This window comes from Aulonocara stuartgranti (assembly GCF_965226115.1).
Source record: "Aulonocara stuartgranti genome assembly, chromosome: 6".
Taxonomy (NCBI): Eukaryota; Metazoa; Chordata; class Actinopteri; order Cichliformes; family Cichlidae; genus Aulonocara; species Aulonocara stuartgranti.
In genome coordinates this window covers 1111028-1132500 of record NC_138944.1, presented here as the reverse complement: position 1 = coordinate 1132500, position 21473 = coordinate 1111028, and the positions used below count along the sequence as shown (strand labels likewise).

Genomic DNA, 21473 nt, shown 5'->3' with positions numbered 1-21473 from the left:
CTTCAGTGTTCAGCTCCTGAACGCACCGCAGTGCAGCTGCTGAGTCTCACACTGTCGGTCTGCACTGTAACGACGATTGTGACTGTGCAAACGGCGCCGCGTCGTTCCCCGCTGGGTCCCGGTGGAGTTGGTCGGTAATCCGTCCACAGCCGTCTCCGCCGTGTTTAATGGAGATTAGATGTGTTTATGGACCTCCTGAGGCGTCATTAACCTCGTCGCTGCTCGCTCGCTTTGCTTTTTGTCTGCGTTTCTGTCTTTAGCCTCATTCAATTAAGTGAACTTTGGTGTTTAATCAGACACGCAGCAGGGACTGAAGCTGCATGTCTGGAGTAGGAGAATATGTTAAAATGAAGTTTAAACCTCGGCCCCGCCTTCATTTGGTGTTTCCTCTGCTTGCAGGCTCAGATCGCCTTCCTGCAGGGCGAGAGGCGGGGCCAGGAGAACCTGAAGAAGGACCTGGTGAGACGAATCAAGATGCTGGAGTACGCTCTGAAGCAGGAGAGGTGAGATCCTTTTACCAGGGTCACATATTTCACATGCAAACACTTTGATGAGGAAACGAATCCTCTCTGCCCCGACCTGAACTCAAAGGAAAACGTTCGCTCACACTTGAGATGCGACGTTGGTTTGGGAGAGACCACGGCCGTAGAAACACGGGGGTGTTCCTCCCGCTGCCAACAAGAATGATCAGTCAAAGTTGTTCATAAACATGTCCTCTGTTTATGAACGTCACTCAGAACTGAAATATGAACCTTTTAAAGTTTCCAGCTCATGTTTTAGTTCCAGGTCCTGGTTTAGCTGCCATAGTGAAGGAGTTTCCATTCAACTCAACTTTATTTATACAGCACCAAATCACAACAGCAGTCGGCTCAAGGTTCTTTATATTGTACAGTAGAGCCTACAATAATACATACAGGGACAACCCAACAATCACATGACCCCCTATGAGCAGCACTTTGGTGACAGTGGGAAGGAAAAACTCCCTTTTAACAGGAAGAAACCTCCGGCAGAACCAGGCTCAGGCCTATTAACACATAGTGAGTGAAGAAGAAACACCCAATGCATCATGGGAATCCCCGGCAGCCTACAGCTATTGCAGCATCACTAAGGGAGGATTCAGGGTCACCTGGTCCAGCCCTAACTATATGCTTTAGTCCATCTGAGAAGTAAAATGCATGAAGCCCGAATGAGATAAAGACGTTTGTGATATCTGTGTGTGTCCTCAGAGCCAAATACCACAAACTGAAATATGGCACCGAGCTGAACCAGGGAGAAATCAAACCTCCGAGTTACGACTCAGGTAAGAGTTTTTCTGACTGTTTTTCCCGTCTGCACAAATTCAGCGTCGTGTTCGGTCAGAGGCACGAAAATCACAGTTTAAGTTTCCAACAGCACTAACCCATCTCACACTGCATGTGTCCTACATGAAAATGTAATTAATGTCTGCACTGAAGCCTTCAGAGTCGCCCCCTGCTGGCCATCACAGAGAAACGCAGCATTAGGATGATCTTCTTCACGCTTGCTGTGGTTCCTCTGCTGCTTGTGCTTCTGTCTCTTCGCTCCTCGCCTCTGAGTTTGATGCTGGGAGGAGCCTCTCTGCTGCCTCCCTGTGGACACATCAGAAATAAACTGGGCCTTTTATTTGCTCTCATCTGTTAACATGTGACGGTTCCCGGGAGGACATATTTCAGGAGAGGGGCATCTGCAGCACGATACTTTGGGAATTCACGGGTGGATGGACGCAAACGTAACGTGTTCTCTGTTTCAGACGACGACAACGAGGCTCCGAGTCCTCCGAACAGCAGCCATCAGCTCAGCTGGAAACAAGGACGCCAGCTGCTCCGGCAGTGAGTGCACGCACAGACACACACACACACACAGAGACAGACACACACACACGCGCGCGCACACACACACACACACACACACACACGCACACACACACACACAGACACACACACTCATTACAAGTGTTAATCTCTATTAAGACGATTGACTTTCTGCTTCTCTCTGAGAAACATTTAAACACACAGCCGCCCTGTGACACACTGGACGTCTGAAGGCGTGTGTGTGTCTGTGTGTGTCTGTGTGTCTGTCTGTGTGTGTCTGTGTGTGTCTGTGTGTCTGTCTGTGTGTGTGTCTGTGTGTGTGTCTGTCTCTGTGTGTGTGTGTGTCTGTGTGTGTGTCTGTCTCTGTGTGTGTGTGTGTGTGTGTGTGTGTGTGTGTGTCTGTGTGTGTGTGTGTGTCTCTGTGTGTCTCTGTGTCTGTGTGTGTGTGTGTGTGTCTCTGTGTGTCTCTGTGTGTGTGTGTGTGTGTGTACTTTCAATGAGAGACTATAAGAACATTTCATCACCAAAGACAAACAGGAACTAGATCTGCCTGCAGCTGGTGATGCGTTCACTGTCTGAAATATTACGCAGCTGCTCCATAAATCTGCATTAAAACCTTTTCAGCACGAGTCAGTTTGGCTCACAGGCGAGAACAGTGAAAGTTAAAGTCCTCTGATCGTGCTGGAGAAACCTGACGGTGCATCCTCGTCACTGTCTTCACCAGCAGGTGGCGCCGTGTCTCTGCAGAACTTGGCGTTTTGAGGCCGCGGGGCGTGATCGGACCGATCCACCGCTCCGACGCTTCTGTTAGCTCCTCAGACTCGTGCGTGTGTGCAGCTCTGTGTGTGTATGTGTGAGTGTTTGTGGTGACAGTGAATGGAGGATTGTGTGAGGCATCAAGACGTCCTGCGATCGGAGAGGCTGGTACAGATGGGAGGGAGGGAGGCTGAACTGTGTGAGAAACACACTGGGCGTTATTCAGGCCAGACCGCAGCGCTGCTCCCAGGTCAGCGGGGTCGAGGCTCGGTGCAGTACGGAGACTTAAATTGGAACTTTTTGAGTTTAGAGGAGCTTCGCCCGAGCGGTTTGTTCAATTCGGACTCAGTAAGTACAAAGAGGTTTGCTCCCACCGCAGGCAGCATCTTTCTTAAGATACTCTAAGGTCCTCCAGAACAGGCTGCAACTCGACTAACATCCTCTCTCCCCCTGCAGCAGACGCAGCTTTGACTGCAGATTTGAAATCTGACAAATAAATAAAATCAGAGGTTGTTCAGAGCTGCTCGAGCATAGTCAGGTGTGTTCTTCCTGTTTGTATGCTCGCACACCCTGACCCGCTCTGTGTCGGCCTGGTGTTGGAAACTGCTGCTGCCCTTTAAAGAAGCTGCTCTGTTCATAAACTTGTGGTCGGTCAGTGGGAACAGCGAGGCACGGCTGCTGCAGGAGGACACTCGGTATTCAGGAGTCCTCTAAAGATCAGGAGGACTGTTTTTCACTCCTAATCTTCTTGACGAGCTGGTTTGTTAGTCCAACCTGCAGTCCTGCAGGTACAGGTGAGGTGGGATGACCCTCGACCCCTTCTCACAGCTGGGGTTACTCTGGAGACCTCCAGCTGTGGTGCATCTGTTTGCACCTGCGGTGTTTCTTTAGGAGATGTGGCTGCAGGGTAACAAAGTAAGCCAAAGCTGCAGTTCCTCTAACGTCCACCAGAGGCAGCAGTGAGTCAGCCCCCGCAGGCTCTCGTGTTAAATCTTTAAGGCAGAAATAAACATGTTTGCAGCCTGATGTTTAAGTTTAAGGCTTAAAATATGGACGTCTGTTCGCGCTGTTACTGTCACCTTTCATAGCTCAGCTAAACGTTACCGTAGCCTCTCGATCTACAGCAGTTTGGGTTCAGCTACCGTTCAGTCGTTTTAGAGAGCTGTTGGTCGTCTCGTACAGATCAGCTGAGATCAGCCACGTTAACCTCGTGGCTGCTGTCGCTCCCTCAGAAGCTCTCGCTGACCTCGTGTCCTGTCTCCGGCTCAGGTACCTACAGGAGGTCGGATACACGGACACCATCCTGGATGTGAAGTCTCAGAGGGTGAGGGCGCTGCTCGGTCTTGCCGGAGACACGGGAGACAAACCGTCAGACAAGAAAACTGAGCCGATGGTCAACGGCACCGAGCCGTCCTCGCTGAAGGACAGCGGCATGGTCAGGTACGACGCCAGGAGGTGAAATAAAAATGCCACACAGCAAAGCGTGCGTCGTTACAAAACCCCGTTTCTCCCGCAGTAAGCCCGACGTGTCCGACTCGGCCACCGTGCTGGAAGCCTTCAAGTTCATCGAGAGCGCCGCAGCAGAGTTCAGCGACGAGGACGAGGACGAGGACAGCGAGGGGAGGGACAAAACCATCCTGGACCTGGCTGCAGTAAGAGGCTGACACACTCCCATCATTTCACTTTTTCTTAATGTATGAGATTATTTTCACTCTCTGTAACTGTGGATGAAAGTGTGCATTCCCAGTTTCCACAGGGTCTCTGTGTGGCTGTGCCTGCAGACCCCGATGAAGCCCGCTCACTGTGAGGAACGTGTTCCTGTGTGCTGACTGCTTCATCTGTAACGGAGAGCACAGGAATGTCATTAGGATGTTCCTCATCTTACAAACACGAGTAAACCACAGCTTTCAGTCTGTAAAAATCTGGAAACGGCACGTTTATGTTTTTCATGTCCAAACTGAGACCACGTGTGATTTTTAAGTAATAATATTGTCGTCATAAGAAGCATTTATGGAGCTCGTGTGGGTGCTGCAGGTGCTGCCCAGCCTGGAACTCCATCATCTCCACCATCATTGCTTGGGCTGCATATCTGCGAGCGCTCGCCTTCAGAGTAAAAGCTGAGCCTGTTGAAACGTGTGTGCTTCAGCAGTAAGACAAGGCTTTTACTTTGAAGTCGAATGTCCTCAAATGGCAAATATTTACAGATTCGTCGGTGTCTTCTGGAGCAGGACGGTTTCCTCCTTGTAGCCACTTTGACGCGCCGACTGACAGCAGTCACGTTTCTCCCGCTGCGTGACCTCCGGGCACGTGTAAAACTTAAAACCTGTAAACATCAGCTATAAAAACGTGGCTTTACCTTTGCACAGATGGTGAGAAAGAAACACTCGTCAACGCCGTCTTCCACGACCTCTGACCTCAGCGATGACCTGGACACGGAGGAGGCGCTGAAGGGTTTTGATTTCTTGGCGAGTCCAGACGAGCTGGACGGATCGCCCGAGTCAAGGAGCGGGGATGACAGCGGCGAGTGGGGTGAGTCGCCCGATGGGTTTCAGAGCATCAGAACGTTAGCGAGTGAAGCTTTAACCACAGTGGTAAAAGACGACTCCGGAGTTCAGAGCGTGAATGCAGGAGGACCCGCAGTCGCGCCCTGTGGAACTCCAGTTTCCTGTCTACAGCGACCTGCAGGTCACTGGCAGATTTGAGGCAAACTTGACCTTTAGAAACTTTTCTTAATGTTAATAAGTTGGAGGAGTGAGGTTAGAAAGAGCAAACAGGAAGTGTCTTTGTTTTGTCAAGCATCCGTGCAGCACCTGTGAAAGCTGTGAGTTTAATTCTGATCGTTTTTAAACGAGTTTGTAATAAAGTTACGTTTCAGCTCTTTTTTGCAGACGTCTTTTTCGTGAAGGTAAAACAAACCGAAGCTCGTCCTGACCCGCCGTCCTCTGTGTTTACATAAAGAAACCCTTTTTCTGCTGTTGCTTAGCAACCGGTCCAGTGTCATTCGGCCAATGACGGAGAGCTCCCCACGCGCTCGGTGATTCAACACTCGAGTCGAGATAGTAAAGGAGCGCTGACTCAGTGCAGCGGGTCTCACCGCAGTGCTGTGTGCTCACGGCGTGAAAGGCCGCAGCGCCGAGCTTCGTCTCCGCTTTAACGCCGTTTCCATCTTGAAGTGCGGTCTGTGACGCTGCCTCCGCCTTCACACTGAGATATTACAGCAGCCGAGCACAGATAAAACCCGTTTGGCTGCTCGGTTATGATGGAGCTGCCCGTCTCAGCTCCATCGTCCTCTCACCTTTCATTCAGCTCGCCGTTACCATGGCAGCTTCCGTCACTGCACGCTTATCTGTGGAGCCCGGTGTGCCCTTTGACCTTGTACAGATAATGCTTGTCCCCATCAGACTGCTTCTACACCTGTGGAACTGCGCCCCCTACAGCGGAGGAGAGGCAGAGTCTGAACAGCCGGTTTACTGTTTAAAATGTAGAAGCTCATGAACAGAAGAAGGTGAATAACTGCAGGATTAACAGGAAACAGAATAAACTGACTGCGTCTCGACTCTCATGGTTTTTTACAGAAAGCATCCTTTGTCTCATGACTTGAGCGTGAAAAACACCTTTAAGCTGTTCAGACGGCGCAGATCAACTCGCTGCATCACGATGTGAATGTTTGATTTCTCTGATGATTCACTGGAGGAAATGTGAAAAAAGCGCGTTCACGCGTCCAGCTGATTCCTTCTGGGTCTGAGTGTTTTCTGCGAGGGACAAAAACATCGTTAATCCTGGACCCGCTCGTACAGACACAGATTCAGCACATTTTTAAAGTTGATGTAAGACGGTGAGCAGATTCTGTGAGGTCACCTTCGTCTTTGGTTGAGGTTATCTGGGATGAATGGTACAGGAGGAATCTTTGCATCCTTCTCGCCTGTAGGAGGCGCTCAACTCGCTGCCTCTGCAGCCGTCGTCGTGTTTCCGTGGGACGCGGTTAGCCGAGGTTTCACAGGAGGGAGGGACCGCTGGCCTGGCTCTGCACACGTGTGTAAAGCACAGGGGGCGCCGTAGAGCGAGGTCAGCTGGCAGATGAAAGCGACAGCGTAGCTGGGCTACCCCCGTCTGTCTGAGGTTCCTCGCTCGTCATCACGTCTCCCTCAGGGATGGATTTGAACTGTACTGCATCCAGACACTCACAACATGTTTCTGCCTCCCCTCCCTCCCTTCTCCTCCCTCCCCTCCTCCCCGCCTCCTCCCCTCCGTCCTGTAGAGAAGGAAGAGCAGTCTCCTCTGGGTGAAATGGCCTGGGATGTGGACCAGGGGCTGATAGCCCAGCTCAAGGAGCAGTACAGGAAGGAACGCAAGGGCAAGAAGGGGGTGAAGAGTAAGTCGTGCTGCAGGCCTGTGCTTCATCCTCCCTCCTCACCCTCTTTACCTTTTGTTCCCCTCACCCTCTTCCTGTAGTAATAAACTATTTATTCTCTTTTCCACCTCTAAGTTTTCCCTCCTCACATCGCCTCAGTCCCATCACTGGTCCTCTGTGTGTCACATGTTAGATGGCAGCTTTGTTATTTGGGAAATCTCATTGGAGGATTCGCCTCCACCCTCTGTTTGGTTTATGAATGAAGCTGTCGTAGCATCCAACCGTTTCAAGGGTCAGTTAGGAGGCTGTATACAAAAGATGAACAGTCGAGGGACGACAGTTAGCTGAGGTGAAGTCTAGCAGACAGCTAGCAGCTGCAGGTGACAGTCAAAGAGGCCACGCCCCTCATAATGCAAACTTTAAATGAGTTATCAGGTTACAGAGAGATCAAACAGTTTGTGTATCAGGCTGTAAACACGTTTGTTTCTGCTGTAAAGTTTGAACACGAGTCTGTGGGGACTGACTCACTGCTGCCTCTGCTGCATGTTAGAGGAACTGCAGTCACTGAGGCGTGGCGCTCTGGTTGTGCTGGAGCGTAAGACGGTGGAGTGGAAGGTTGTAAGACCTGAGCCGCTTTAATGCTCACGCCGTCCAGATGTGCAGATACCACAGTGTCCTCCTTCACAGCTGGACCATCAGTGTGCTTTTCAAACTGAGATGATTTGTAGGAAACTTTATTGCGCTGTGGAAACTGTGCCCTGGTTTGCGTCAGGTTATGTTCTTTGGGTTATCTTCAGGTTTTTTTACTTCCTGTTGGTTTCCGTCCGTGCTCGTGTTGCGATGGCAGCGACTCATCTGCATCGTGTCGCCGTCTGTCCGGCAGGTTTCTGTCCTTCCTGCTCTTCGCTCGTCTTCTTTGTTTCTCTGCTTTTGTTTGCCATCGATGCCTCGCAGAGCCGCTGCCGCTCCTTCTTTCCATCTTCACGTTTCACGTTTTATTTTTCATCTCTCCCTCCAAACGTCGTTGTTCTCCCGCCTTCATCGGGCTTCCTGTCCCCTCCTCATCCTCTCTCGTCTCTCTTCTTCCTCCTGCAGGACCAAACCGGTCTAAGCTGCAGGACATGCTGGCTAACCTGCGGGACGCCGAGGACCTGCCCTCCATGCAGCCGGCCGTGACGCCCCCCTCTCGGTCGAGCGTGCCCAGGCTGAACGAGCACGAAGTCGGACGCCCCGATGATGGTAGCCCTCCCTCCGTCTCGGCTCAGCGGTCATGTGTGAGTGACGTGAATGTTCAAACGTTTCCTGTTTCCGTCCTGCAGAGGCGATGACGTTCCTGCCGTCGTCGGGGAAGTCGTTCATTCTGGGCAGAGTGGACGAGGCGGTTTCTAACGAGCTCGGATTGGGAGAGCTGGCCGGACTGACCGTCGCTAACGAGGCCGAGGGCCTGATGTACGACGTGAGTAACGTTAACCTGTCACAGGCTGCTTCAGGCCACGCCCCCTCGTGGACGTAATCCCAGAAAGAAAAGATGAAGAGCAGCGAGTAAAACCTGATTCCACTCGTGGTTTGTTTTGTTTTGAATATTCAAGGAGTGTTTCCACAGTGCTCCTGCACCCTGACATAGAGCTCCGCCCCCACAGCTGATTCTAACCTATCAGAGAGCTTAATGAGACCTTTTCCCTCCCTCAGATCGCCAACAACAAAGATGCACTGAGGAAGACGTGGAACCCGAAGTTTACCCTGCGGAGCCACTTTGACTCGGTGCGCAGTCTGGCCTTCCACCCGGTGGAGCCGGTTCTGGTCACCGCCTCCGAGGATCACACCCTCAAACTGTGGAACCTCCAGAAGACGGCGCCCGCCAAGAAGTGAGACTCCACGTTTTGCCATCACACACGTATTCTCTGAAACAGGGCAGGGACAGCTCAGTAGGCAGAGTGGTTGTGTAGAGTGGCCCCATGATCGGAAGGTCATGGGGTCGAACGGCGGCGGTCCCCCTGAGCGAGATACCGCCCCTGAAGTTGAAAACGCTCTGAGAGGGACTGCTGGCCTGGCTCGTGGATCCAAATGTAGACTCTGCTAACGTAGCTTTGCATGATTCCTCAAAATAATCCTCCTCTGATTATGATCCTGAGCCTCGGTTTATCCCCTCTGTGAAACAAGTCGTTGTAGCTCCTCTCCCTTTAACCCTTTAAGACCTGACATAGAACCAAGTCCGCCAGAGCTTATATTATATGTTTACCTGCTGTGGAGCCATTTTTTGGAGCATTTCAAGCTGCTATACATCAATACAACCATTACAGCCCAAATTGTAATAATATGTCTGCATTAGGTGCATAGTAATTACATAAATTGCAAAAAAGTGCAATAAACTACAAAAAAATTTAAAATCTTTTTGTTTTTTTAACATATATTTCTAGTTAGAGAAATTTAAGAGGCCTATCCCTCAAAACTGTAAATACAAAAAAGTTTCACAAACTAGTTTTTGAGTGTCTTCATAATTTTATTTTTGAAATACACAAATTTTTATACACTGCAGGAAAAACAAAAATAAATATTATAATGCAAATTTGCAAAAAAGCAGCATGTGCATCAAAATAAACTATTTCCAGCAGTGCAATATGAGTCCTCAGCATCCCAGAAACGACACAAAGTCATAAAGTCAAAGATAACTTTTAAAAACACCAGTATAGGCTCATAAGGCCTTGATGGTAAAAAACTACATTTCCGCAAAATGACATCACTTCCGGTTTCGGGCAGGTCATGCGGTCATGTGATAGTTCACGCTGATGGACGTAGGAAGTGTTACAAACAGCTGATCGATCGGTAAAGCGTGTTTCTGGAATATTATGTTTTTGTTGCTGCAAGTGCTTTTATGCAATTTTTGCAAAGCTGTATGTGGAAGGAAACTGTGACCGAGGACAAGCTGATGGCATCAGATGTAAGTACAACTCCTCCGGTTTCATATGCAAAATTTTTTTTATTGCGCTAGCTTACGTGGTTGCAGAGCTACGGGATTTAAAAATAGTTACGCAAAATGGAGCGTGTCCGCTCCGACCGGCTCTAAAGGGTTAAGCAAACTTTCCTCTGATTGGCTGCCCCTCACAAACAGGTTTAAACTGCAGTTGGGCGGGGCTTCTGTGGCATCGTGCAGTCTGCAGCCTGAGCTGATGTTACAGGACAAACGAACACGGCTTTTAGAAGCCGGCGGTCTCACTCCTCTGCTTCGGTCCTCAGGTGCGCGGCGTTGGATGTGGAGCCCATCTACACATTCCGAGCCCACAGGTGAGCGTGGGAGCGTTCCCAGCACCGCCCACCTTCAGCCCGACTCCGTTCATGCGGTCATAAAACCAACGTAAGTGTCTGTCATTCTGATTTCGTCCTGTAGCGGAGCCGTGTTGTGCGTCACCATGAGCTCGAGCGGCGAGCAGTGCTTCAGCGGGGGCGTAGACGGCACCATTCAGAGCTGGAACACCCCCAACCCCAACATCGACCCCTACGACTCGTATGGTACGACCCGGCTCCTCCCAGCACACGCCTTCGTCGTGCTCTGTGTTCACATCTTCACGTGAGGATTTGCTCTCGTTTCCTCTGCAGAGCCGTCCGTCCTGCGGGGGGCGCTGTGCGGTCACACGGACGCGGTGTGGGGTGTGGTCTACAGCTCGGCTCACCGCCGCCTCCTCTCCTGCTCGGCCGACGGGACGGTGCGGCTGTGGAGCGCCGCCGACACCTCGCCGTCTCTCGCTGTTTTCAACGAGCGAGGAGGTAAGAGAACATCTGTGAGAACATCTGCACCGCAGCTTCAAGGAGGCGCAGTTTTATGTCCCTTTAGTTACTCCTCGAGGAGGAGGAGCTTAAGTGGCGCTGTGCTGAGTCTCTGCCTCTCTCTCAGAGCTCGGAGTCCCGACCTCGGTCGACCTGGTGAGCAGCGAGCCGGCTCACATGGTGACGTCCTTCGACACCGGACACATCGGACTCTTCAACATGGAGACGCAGCAGCTCGTCCTGAAGCTGGAGTCGGCCGGTCCTCCAGGTACGACCACGAGCTCGGCGAGTATTTACAACCCGAGAACAAAGAGCGTGAATAAAAACAGACATTTTACTCACGACAGAAACACGTCACATGTTCAAACTGAGGAAACAAACCGTCCGCGTGAGTCTGTTTATCCCCGATCATGTGACCGACCTGCTGACACCCGATCAGCTGCTGAGGGCTCCTCCGGCCGTCTCTTTCTAAAAATGTCTCCGCTCCGTTTTCTTTGTTCTGCTGTGAGTAAAATCTGAGTTTACGACGTTTGTTTTGCTCGTCACTCTGCGTCCCAACGGCGTTTGCAGAGCTCCGCCTCTAAATCACGTTCACCAATGAGCAGGATGAAGCAGGCTTCAGATGTGTCGACGAGAAGTTCGCAGAGACTTTCGTTTGTGCGTCTGCCAGTTAATTCTGCTGCCGTTTCGAAGCGTCGTCGGTGTCACGGCGCCGTCCGCAGGCCGAGCTGATGCTCTGACGCTTACACGTATTTACTGCTAATGTTCTCCTTCCTCCTCACGCCCGCCTCCACGCAGAAGCTCCCTGCAAGATCAACAAAGTGCTGAGCCATCCCACGCTGCCGATCACCATCACCGCTCAGGAGGACCGCCACATCCAGTTCTTCGATAACAACACAGGTACGCTGTGACGTGTCCTCAGCTTCGCTTCTTTCGTTGCCTCGCAGATCAAATTTAAACTTTAACCGTGTTTCAAACTGAAGGTAAGCTCATCCACGCCATGGTCGCCCACCTGGACGCTGTCACCAGTCTCGCTGTGGATCCAAACGGCCTTTACCTCATGTCAGGAAGTAAGTATCCGAGCGCACGCCAGCTGGCACATCCCATAATATTATCAGACTTTATAAAGAGCCTACGGGTACTTCCTGTATTTATTATTTTCACTCTAAGAGCTCTGGAGTAAAACGCGCTGTTCTCACAGCCGAGCCAATCGCAGCATCAGGAAACCAGGAAGTGTCCGTTTATGATGAAAAACACAAACGTATCCATGTAACAACAATAACAATCGTTTGTTTGTCCTGTAACGGCCTCCATCTTTATTTACAGTGCTGCTCTGTGCTGATTGGCTGTCTCTCTTCCCGTCAGGTCACGACTGCTCGATCCGTCTGTGGAACATGGAGAGTAAAACCTGCATCCAGGAGTTCACAGCACATCGTAAGAAGTTCGAGGAGTCCATCCACGACGTGGCGTTCCATCCCACCAAGTGCTACATCGGCAGCGCCGGGGCCGACGCGCTCGCCAAAGTCTTCGTATGACCTGAATGTGGTCAGCTGACCGCCCCAACGTTCTCGGTGGGGTTCTTATTTTTGGACAGATGGAGGTCGCTTCCTCTGCAGAAGGTGACACCACTCAATCCCCCCCACGCCCCCCCCTTTAAGATTCTTCTCATGTTAAGCCCCGCCCCCTGCTGGACTCGGGCTGGCCTGGATCCACAAAACAAACTGACCTCTGAGTGAGGGGAAGAAGTTATCACGCGGTAGGCCGCGGCGTGCGTTCTCCCTCGAACAGCTCCGGGCTCGCCGCAGACGTCTCATCGTAATGTGCCTTCTTTCTGTCGGACGCTCAGAAGAAACCCGAGACGCCGGAGACGAGTCGGGACGGGGAGGTGATGGCGGCCAAGTTTAACCTTCACACGACCTCCGTTTGTTAGTCTGTCCGTCCTGAGCTGAGCGGCGGCGAGGACAGTCCTGGATCTGTCCCCGCCTTTAATGTGCTCCACCTGAGCCACGCCCACACAGGCAGGAACTTTGGCCCATCACGGTCGCCGTCCCTAGTTGGGTCCATCAGGTTCTCGTCCCTGCTGTTGGCGATGACTGGCGCTCGGTGGGAAGCAACATTAAAGAGAATCGGCGCCTGATTGGCTCCAGCCCCAAACATCCGAACATGAAGGTCCTCACTGGAGAGGGCGGGGTTAACCTGAGAGGGCGCCACCTGCTGGGTCTGAGCAGTAATCCTTCACTGGACAACAGAGGCCGTTTGGCTGCACCTGAGCTCTGATGGGGTTTCTTTGGCTCCTCCTCCTCCGAGACGCTGCTCATCGATCTCTGATCCGCTGAGCGCTCTGTTCCAAACCCTGAGCGGCGCTAACAGGGACTTTTTGGGAAACCTCACCTGGAAGGTTCTCCTCACTCACTCACGGGTTGTAAGATATGTGGCTGCTTTTGTGGGCGTGACCCTGCGGCGACGCTGTTCTCCCCAGAAATCAGACGGATCGGCCCGGACGCCTCCGACTCATCCCGACGCCTGCTGTTGCCAATGCTAATTACCTTCTTGTAACATACCTGAGTAACACCTGTGCTGCGCCCGCAGATCTGCTTTCCAGCTCGGTTTGTGAGGCGGATCTTTTTTATTCTGTTTTACTTGAACGTGTCGTTTCTTCTTTTCGGGGTTTCTGCTGATGTTTTAACGACTTCTGTGTTTTTTAACCAAACGCATCGTCTCAGAAAGCAGCTGCTTCCCATCGTGGTGTGAAACGGTCGGCGTGTACAAAGACTTAACAGATATATGTGTGTACAGTTTTAGGTATTAAAGCAAATCTATTTATTAACTGGTGTAAAGTGTATTTAGGGCGGTTTCAACGGGTCGGTGAGCAGAAAGTTCAAAGGTTGAGTGTTTCCTGTAAACTCGTGTGGAGCATGAATGCAGTCTGTACAGAGACGTGAACACTTCCTGTAAAAGCTTTTTATCCACGACTTTCACCTTTACCTGCACGCGTCTGTGTTCAAGGCTGTTTTCAAAAGTTTTGTCCGCGATACGAGCGGGCAACTTCCTGTTTGGTTTCCAAAGTAAGGGCATATCCACACAGTTGGCTGATTTCTGCATTAAAATGAATCAATTCAATTCGTTTTTGTTTTTTTCTTCCATAAAAGGAAGTTGTGGACGTTTTCAATCCTCACTGCCTCATCCCGTTAAACAAAAACAACTCATCGGTTTGACAGATTGTAGAGCGTCTGCGTCGTGTAGTCGTGTGTCGAAGATAACAAACGTTTGATGGTTTTCAGCTTCTTAAATGTCTCTGTCTTTTCTCAGTGACGACAGCACAGCTTTAGATTGAACACGTGTGATGGCAGCTTTTATTTTTATGTTGCAAAGTTGCCAAAAACATTCATAGTTTGTTGAAAATGATGTTCAGCTGCCCGCTGAGAGCAACATGGAGTCAGCGCTGAGTTCCTAAATGGTTCAGAAGTTTAAAGATTTGTACTAATCTGCACAGACGCCGCTCGCTCACTTATGAAGCTTCTGTTGCCCAAAATTAGTTTCAGTTTGTCGTCAGTCTTTCATACGTCTTCATCTGGATGAACTGAAGACTTTCAGCTTCACTGAGTGTAACTGATTAAATTTGCTCTCCTTCCTGTTCTGTTCTGCCGGGTTTTCTCTCAGCGCTGACAGAAACCTGCAGAGCAAAACAAGCAGACTCACACTGGAGCACATTTATGATATTTCTAAGTCTGGTGGAGCAACAACAGGTTTCAGAGTGTGAGTTTTGACAAAGTGCACAAAATGTATTTATTTTAATTTGCTTCCATCATATCTTTAGTTTATTTTAAAGCTGAATAAAAATGAATCCTGACTCCTTTAACAGAGGCCAACATGTCCTCCTGTAACCACGTCTCATTGCTTCCTCTTCGGTGATAAACTCGGGGACGCGGCTCCGTCTCTGTGCAGTGTTTGCAGATGAAATCTGTGAGCTGAACTCCAGACTGAATCCTGCCTGTAAACTGTGGATGTGTTTTGTTGTGAAACTGCAGGAGGGACGACGGGAGCTGCTCAGGCTGTACATACAGTTCACACACTGTGTTTTGGCTTTTTTGTGTCTTTTTGCCTTCAGAGTGGGAGAGTGACAGATTTATCAGTAACAATAAAGAAATATGTTGTATATCATCCTGCGTGGTTTCATTGTTGTTTTCTAAGTGTTGACGGGAACGAGAGACGGAAAAACAACACTCTGAAGTCGGTCAGTTTAGTTTCTCTCAGATTATCACATAGGTTTGGTTTTTTTTAAAGATTTTCTGCTATCTTATTGGTTGATTTCTTGTTTATCTAAGTCTCGACCACTATAATTATTATTGACCAGACTCTGTAGTTAGACTGGCTATCAATTATTTTTATTATTTTATGTAATAAATATTAACAGTTTTAAGCTGCTTGTTGAAGGTTTAGAAACCAGGTTTTTAAGCAGCGCTGGTCCGCCAGGTGGCGCTGATTCGCCTTCAGGCTGGATTCCCAAACGGAAACGAAGAAGCCTCTGTGTGGCGCTGCTGCGCTCTGATTGGCTGACAGGCCTGCGGCTCCTGCAGGGAAACGAGCTGCTCCGCTAAACGCACAAAAAAAGCAACACACCGTGTTTTATGAGGAGGAAATAATTGAAAGCACATCTGTGCGGCTTTACGGTGAGTGTTAACGCACCGATTTAACAAACGGCTGAAGTTTAGAAGCGAAATGAACTTTTTAAAGTGGCAAATAACTCAGTTAGCTTAGCATAAACCTGCTAACAAACGGAACACGTTTATAAGATGAGTTTTTATTTTGGACTCCGGGGTCGGGCTGCCTGCTCACACCGGTTCGGGCTTTTACTGCTGCAGATTTGTCATTTGTTGTCGCTTTTATTGAAACACTTGGTGAAAGTATCGAGATGTGTTTGGCTGTGCTAATGTTAGCTCCGCGCAGCTAAAATCCTGCGGGTTTTAAGCAGACTCTGGTTTCTCTTCCCAGCGCTCCTCTTCTCCTCTCCGGCCTCCAGTGGCACCGGCTCCCCGGGCTGCCATGAGCGGGTTCGCGGTCTGACTGCAGGACGATGGCTGCGGAGCTGTTTCCCACCAAGAAGCTGGTCCCGGCCGCCTCCGTGCAGCAGTACCAGCAGCAGAACCTCACCAACAACAACACCAGCATCACCAGCTGTAACTGGCAGGGCCTGTACCCCACCATCAGAGAGAGGTGGGTGTGTGGAGGAGGCCGAGATCCAGCACTAGAGAGAAAGGATTAAAATTCTCTCCGAAAAAGCCAGCAGCGGAATTTAAAAAGCAAAAGACTTTTTAAAAATTACTTTAAAATGCTCGGCTGCAAGAATGTGAGAGCCCCGAGAACGGGTCCTGGATGTTTAGTTCACCCTCAATCATCATGCAGCTTTCTCAGACACACATCCAGCATTTCTGTATTTGAAAGATGAGTTTGCAGGTCTGACAGGTTGCTCCTGCTTTGGTGTCTTTTCATTAAGCAAACCCTCAAAACTGCTGTGTTCTTATAGGAATTCAGTCATGTTCAACAATGAGATGATGGCAGATGTTCACTTTGTCGTGGGACCACCGGGGGGGACGCAGCGGGTGCCCGGACACAAGGTAACGCAAACACTCGACAGTTTCAGAGCACAGAAGATTCTGCTCAGCACTCACAACCAGCTCGCTCCTCAGGCAGCTTTATCAACTCTAATGCTTTCAGCTGAGTCTCTGCAAACGTTAGGACATCACCGCCTGAAGGTCAGAAATACAGTGAGGAGCACAGACTGGTCTCAGTAAGATCTCAGAGCAGGCTGAATAAGGACATCTGTGGTCACATGATTCTAGCTAAAGACTCAGCTGATTTCTGAACACTGGAGCGATCAGTAGTTAATGAAAGGCTGTCGCGGTTTAGCAGAAACCATGTTCGCATGGAGCTGACTATAAAACCAGAATATCACAGCAACACAATAACAACAAACAGCTTCAAGGAGGTTCGGGAAAGAATGGCTGCAAAAGAAGACAAAATATTCATTCACAAATGTCCAGACCATATGAAAAAACAAGTCCTTTAACATGCGTTGGGTCATTAACCCACTGAACCAGGTTAAGAGTCCGTTAAAGCGAGGAAGTCTTTAGCAAAGGGGTCATCCTTACAGCAACTGTGTATGATAAAATCACCGACAATGAGAACACAACCAAATTTAAAAAGAACCGAACCTAGGAGATCAGCAAAGTCCGTGATAAAACATTTGCTATATTTAGGCAGTCGGTAAACCACCACGCAGAGTGTGGTCGTGGATGCAGTCATCTCCGAGGCTACGCCGCCACTCCTACCAGTAATCCTTGGTGAGCTAAAAGCGACACAATCCGATGGAAGAAGATCGGAAAAAAGGATGAGCTCACCAGGACAAATCCAGGTTTCAGTCAGGAATAAAGCATCAATCCCGTTAGTGGAGAGGAAGTCGTTTAAGAGAAAGGTCTTATTGACCAGCGACCTGACATTGAGCAATGCCATCCGTATCCTAGGGGCTAAATCGCCACGGGTGGTGCGTCGTAGGACACTTAGGTTGCTTCAGCAAAATCCGCGTTGGAGCGATGTTATCCAAACCCCAGCAGGAAAACATGCCACAGGAAGGGAAGGGTAAGCTTCATGGTCAGCCGAGCAGATCGAACGGTGGGTGAGCAACTTAGCATCAGAGCGCTCCTGCAAGGAGGGAAAGAAGATCAAATGTCCAGGCTGGCATGTGGGTAGCCAGTGGCTCTGGCTTCAAAGTAGACCCTGAGGCGAACGCGACGGCCGCTCCTTCTACCGCGTTTCCTGTAGCGTTTCTTGGTTAGGAAGAGGTAGGTGGAAGAAGCCGGTCGGAGGGTCCGGTCAGGGCGGGCTGGCGTCGCCCAGATTCCAGCAAGGATCAGCCCGCGACGAATGGGAGAGTCTTAAATTTAAAAGTGTTTGCCTGTCGTATGTAATCAGTGCTCAGCCATTAGATGAGCATACAACTAAAAGGATCAAAAATACGATGCCACGGTCCATAAAAGAGCGTAGAACAGATACAGCCTTGATCCGCATGTGAACACCAGGCTGTGTCAAATCACTCAGTGAACAGTTTGTCTGTAATCAGAATGTAGAGCATTGCGTCAGTGGCCGGAGATCAGGGCATCTATGAATTAAAGTTTGGTTTGATTTCTGACTGCATGCTAAAGTATCCGTGGGCAACATACCAAGCTTCTCCCCGAAGCATCCGTCAGAGTGTAAATGTTAGCTAGAAAGCACTTAAGAGGGGGGAGGGTGAATGTTGTATAAAGCGCTTTGAGTTCTGCGCTTTAACCAGATCTAGCATCACTGGCTCCAGTGTTTACTCGCCATAAGCCTTCAGCTGCTCCACGCCTCGTGTCTGAAACTCACCACCACTTCACCCCCGTCAGCTAGACTCAGTTTAAATCTCAGCACATCAGCATCATGTTTTTTGTTATTCCTGGAAGTTTATAATATTGTTTTTATTGGTAATTAAAGTAACCACGAGTGTTGTGAAAGGATATAAAATGCAGTTGTGGTTCTCCTGTTCTTTGAGCTTTGATAATCTCAGGGCGTCGTTGTGTTCAAAGTGTAACTCTCGACTCTGACATCGTCCTCGTTGTTCTCTGTTCTGGCAGTACGTCCTGGCTGTCGGCAGCTCCGTCTTCCACGCCATGTTCTACGGCGAGCTGGCCGAGGATCAGGACGAGATCCGCATCCCCGACGTAGAACCACCGTCCTTCCTCGCCATGTTGAAGTGCGTCAACCTTTGATTTTGTTTACCTCGTTACACAAACACCTGACCGCTCACCCACAACCGTGCCTTTGCCTCCGCAGGTACATCTACTGCGATGAGATCGACCTTTGCGCCGACACGGTGCTCGCCACCCTCTATGCTGCCAAGAAGTACATCGTACCTCATCTGGCACGAGCCTGCGTCAACTTCCTGGAGACCAGCCTGAGTGCAAAGAACGCCTGCGTGCTGCTGTCGCAGAGCTGCTTGTTCGAGGAACCCGATCTGACGCAGCGCTGCTGGGAGGTGATCGACGCGCAGGCCGAGCTCGCGCTGCGCTCTGAGGGTTTTTGCGACATCGACGTCCAGACGCTGGAGAGCATCCTGCGGCGGGAAACGCTCAACGCCAAAGAGATGGTGGTGTTCGAGGCGGCGCTGAACTGGGCCGAGGCCGAGTGTCAGAGGCAGGATTTGCCGCCAACCATCGAGAACAAGCGCCTGGTGCTGGGTAAGGCCATCTACCTGATCCGCATCCCCGCCATGGCGCTGGAGGACTTTGCCAACGGGGCGGCGCAGTCTGGCGTGCTCACGCTCAACGAGACCAATGACATCTTCCTGTGGTACACCGCGGCCAACAAGCCCGATCTGCTGTTCTGCACCAAACCGCGTAAAGGCCTGTCGCCGCAACGCTGCCACCGCTTCCAGTCTTGCGCTTACAGGAGCAACCAGTGGCGGTACCGAGGTCGCTGCGACAGCATCCAGTTCGCGGTCGACAAGCGCGTCTTCATCGCCGGCTTCGGCCTGTACGGCTCCAGCTGCGGCTCGGCCGAATATAACGCCAAGATTGAGCTGAAGCGCCAGGGCGTACCGATGGCCCAGCGCATCATCAAGTACTTCTCCGACGGCTCGAGCAGCACCTTCCCCGTGTCGTTCGAGTACCCGGTGCAGATCGAGCCGGACACTTTCTACACCGCCAGCGTGGTGCTGGACGGCAACGAGCTGAGCTACTTCGGCCAGGAGGGCATGACCGAGGTGCAGTGTGGGAAAGTGACCTTCCAGTTCCAGTGCTCCTCCGACAGCACCAACGGCACTGGCGTGCAGGGAGGCCAGATCCCCGAGCTCATCTTCTACGCCTGACGGGCGGAACGGAGGGCGCCGCAGAGATTCCTGCTTCACTGCCATGTTGACTTTAAAACTGTGGAGTTCTCAGGAAGTTACCGAAGGAAAGACGGACTCGCTGAGCCTCAAAGACGGAACAACGACGACTCGATGGAAACGTGAAGAAACAAGAAGACGTCCCTCCAACGCTGCCTGTGTTCATCGTCTCCGTTATGTAGGAGTTGGAAGAAAAGACGATGGCTTCAGGTTGGTCGGGACTACTTTCAGTGGCAGATTAATCCACAGCTGTCAGCAGACATCACACTACAAACACCTGTGCAATCCTGTCTGAAAGCCCCGTTTAAAGGTCTTGTGTTAGTCTGTTCAGTCCACAGAACCACAGAGGACTTCCACAAGCTGTCGATCATATCTGTTGATTAAACACTAAAACTACAATCAATCAGATATTCAGGTCACCAGATAAAAGCAAGTACAGACGAGTGTGTTTGCTTTTAAAAGCGACTGAGATGATCGAACACATCTTTTATTACTCACGGTGGACGTTAACCAGATAATTAAAGAGACACAAGCAGTGATTTGACTTTGTGTGGCTGCAGTCTGAATGTGAACATCAGCTCTGAAGCAGGAGGACAATATGTTCCCTGTAGTCTGATTCAGCTGTTTGTGGGAGTTTTTCCTCTGAGCTCTGTCACGGCTGTCAGGATATTTCGCTCTCTGATCTGGTTCCTGAGCGTTTGATATAAACGTTCACCAGCTCAGCGCCGCGCGACTTTAAAATCCTGAAATTCTGCTCCAGATGTTTTCACCTGAACTGTTTCTCTGTTCCACCCTCACGTTCTTGGGAAGCTTTATTACGGTTCAGGTCTCACTGCGCCCTCTTGTGGTGCCGAGTGGTATTACACGACAGCCCTGTTTGAGCTTCAGCACAGCTGTGTTGGCCTCAGTCACAGCATCTGTTCGTTTCTGCTGAACGCTTTGTTCGTTTTAGGTTTTAAACTTTGTTTTTAAACACAGGAATTTCCAATAATACCTTTTGGTGCAAACGTGCCATAAATAAATAAATAAATAAAGCAGCCCACAAATGCAACTGTTTTATTTTGGTTGGTCAGACAGTTTCTTCTCCTGGAGCAGAGCTTTAAGATTTTTCAGGAACTTGGGGACTTCTTCCAAACATAAACTGGGAGGACTGGGCGAGCAGCGTCTCTGAAGGTTTTCAGTTTGTTGCCTTAAAGAAAACGTTTGAATTTAATAAAATTTGTAAAAGTGAGATTCTTAAACATTCCTGCTGTTGATGAAGGAATCAAAGTTTTATTTTAGTTTGTGTTCGTGGACGGTTCATCACATTCCTGATTTTCTGTTTCTGATTTGTTTGAAGCAATTAAAAGGACGTTTCACTGAAATGTTCCTGTGATTTTTAACTCTATTTAATTTTATAGTTTAAAATCCTCGGGCTCTTACTTTGAAAATCACATGTGTACCTATGTTATCCTAGGTTTTTGTTGAAGGTGTGTAAATGGATTTCTGTGACAGACACTACTCGTCTTCCTCTTTTTCTTTGTGTAATCTGAAAAATTACTTTTTTTTTTTTTTTTTGATCGTAGACGAAGACATTGTTTGTTTGTTTGTTTGTTTCCTGTCGTCTGTTTCAGCCAGAATGTGCAGTGAGTCGGCGGCCTTATCGATGTGTTACTGTGACACATTTGGAAATAAAAGGTTTGATGGATTTTTCTCTGAGTCTCAGTTTTTGTCTCACGCTGAAAAAAATCCCATCTGAACGTTTCAGAGGGAAGAAATGATTCCAGCGAGTCTGTGAATGAAACATGAAAAATGCAGTAAAATTCACATAAAAATGGAATTTTACTGCATTTCCATTAACTTTGATTTGATAAACGAATCAAACCAAAGTTTGTGC

The 21473-nt window shown here is 49.8% G+C and overlaps 2 protein-coding genes across 4 annotated transcripts in view; both read left to right on the top strand.

The window, feature by feature from the left end:
- LOC309707967 (striatin-like) overlaps window positions 1–14859 on the top strand; it is a 33158-nt gene extending 18299 nt beyond the window's left edge. For 2 of the 3 annotated variants that reach the window (XM_082535610.1, XM_082535612.1), the window contains exons 2-18: window positions 400–503; window positions 1227–1300; window positions 1769–1847; window positions 3855–4025; window positions 4102–4237; window positions 4952–5114; window positions 6844–6957; window positions 8032–8175; window positions 8256–8392; window positions 8626–8801; window positions 10171–10218; window positions 10322–10443; window positions 10531–10698; window positions 10826–10966; window positions 11497–11598; window positions 11682–11768; window positions 12064–14859. In XM_082535610.1, coding sequence (XP_082391736.1) covers window positions 400–503; window positions 1227–1300; window positions 1769–1847; window positions 3855–4025; window positions 4102–4237; window positions 4952–5114; window positions 6844–6957; window positions 8032–8175; window positions 8256–8392; window positions 8626–8801; window positions 10171–10218; window positions 10322–10443; window positions 10531–10698; window positions 10826–10966; window positions 11497–11598; window positions 11682–11768; window positions 12064–12233 — 2136 coding nt within the window. In that variant the 3' untranslated portion in view covers window positions 12234–14859. The remainder of the gene's footprint in view (window positions 1–399; window positions 504–1226; window positions 1301–1768; window positions 1848–3854; window positions 4026–4101; window positions 4238–4951; window positions 5115–6843; window positions 6958–8031; window positions 8176–8255; window positions 8393–8625; window positions 8802–10170; window positions 10219–10321; window positions 10444–10530; window positions 10699–10825; window positions 10967–11496; window positions 11599–11681; window positions 11769–12063) is intronic. The other variant, XM_082535611.1, reaches the window with a different exon arrangement.
- A 363-nt stretch (window positions 14860–15222) lies between these two features.
- On the top strand, window positions 15223–21284 carry LOC309707980 (BTB/POZ domain-containing protein 3-like). Its single transcript, XM_082535642.1, has 5 exons — window positions 15223–15368; window positions 15691–15912; window positions 16223–16313; window positions 18348–18466; window positions 18547–21284. The coding sequence occupies exons 2-5, from the start codon at window positions 15773–15775 to the stop codon at window positions 19577–19579; spliced, it is 1383 nt and encodes a 460-aa protein (XP_082391768.1). The 5' UTR covers window positions 15223–15368; window positions 15691–15772; the 3' UTR covers window positions 19580–21284.
- The last annotated feature ends 189 nt before the right edge of the window (window positions 21285–21473 follow it).

Bases quoted from the DNA above. Each gene is read 5' to 3' on its own strand.
- LOC309707980 (XM_082535642.1), top strand. From the start codon at position 15,773: ATGGCTGCGGAGCTGTTTCCCACCAAGAAGCTGGTCCCGGCCGCCTCC. The intron at 15,913-16,222 runs GTGGGTGTGTGG...GTGTTCTTATAG, and splicing joins TACCCCACCATCAGAGAGAG to GAATTCAGTCATGTTCAACA. The intron at 18,467-18,546 runs GTGCGTCAACCT...TTGCCTCCGCAG, and splicing joins TCCTTCCTCGCCATGTTGAA to GTACATCTACTGCGATGAGA.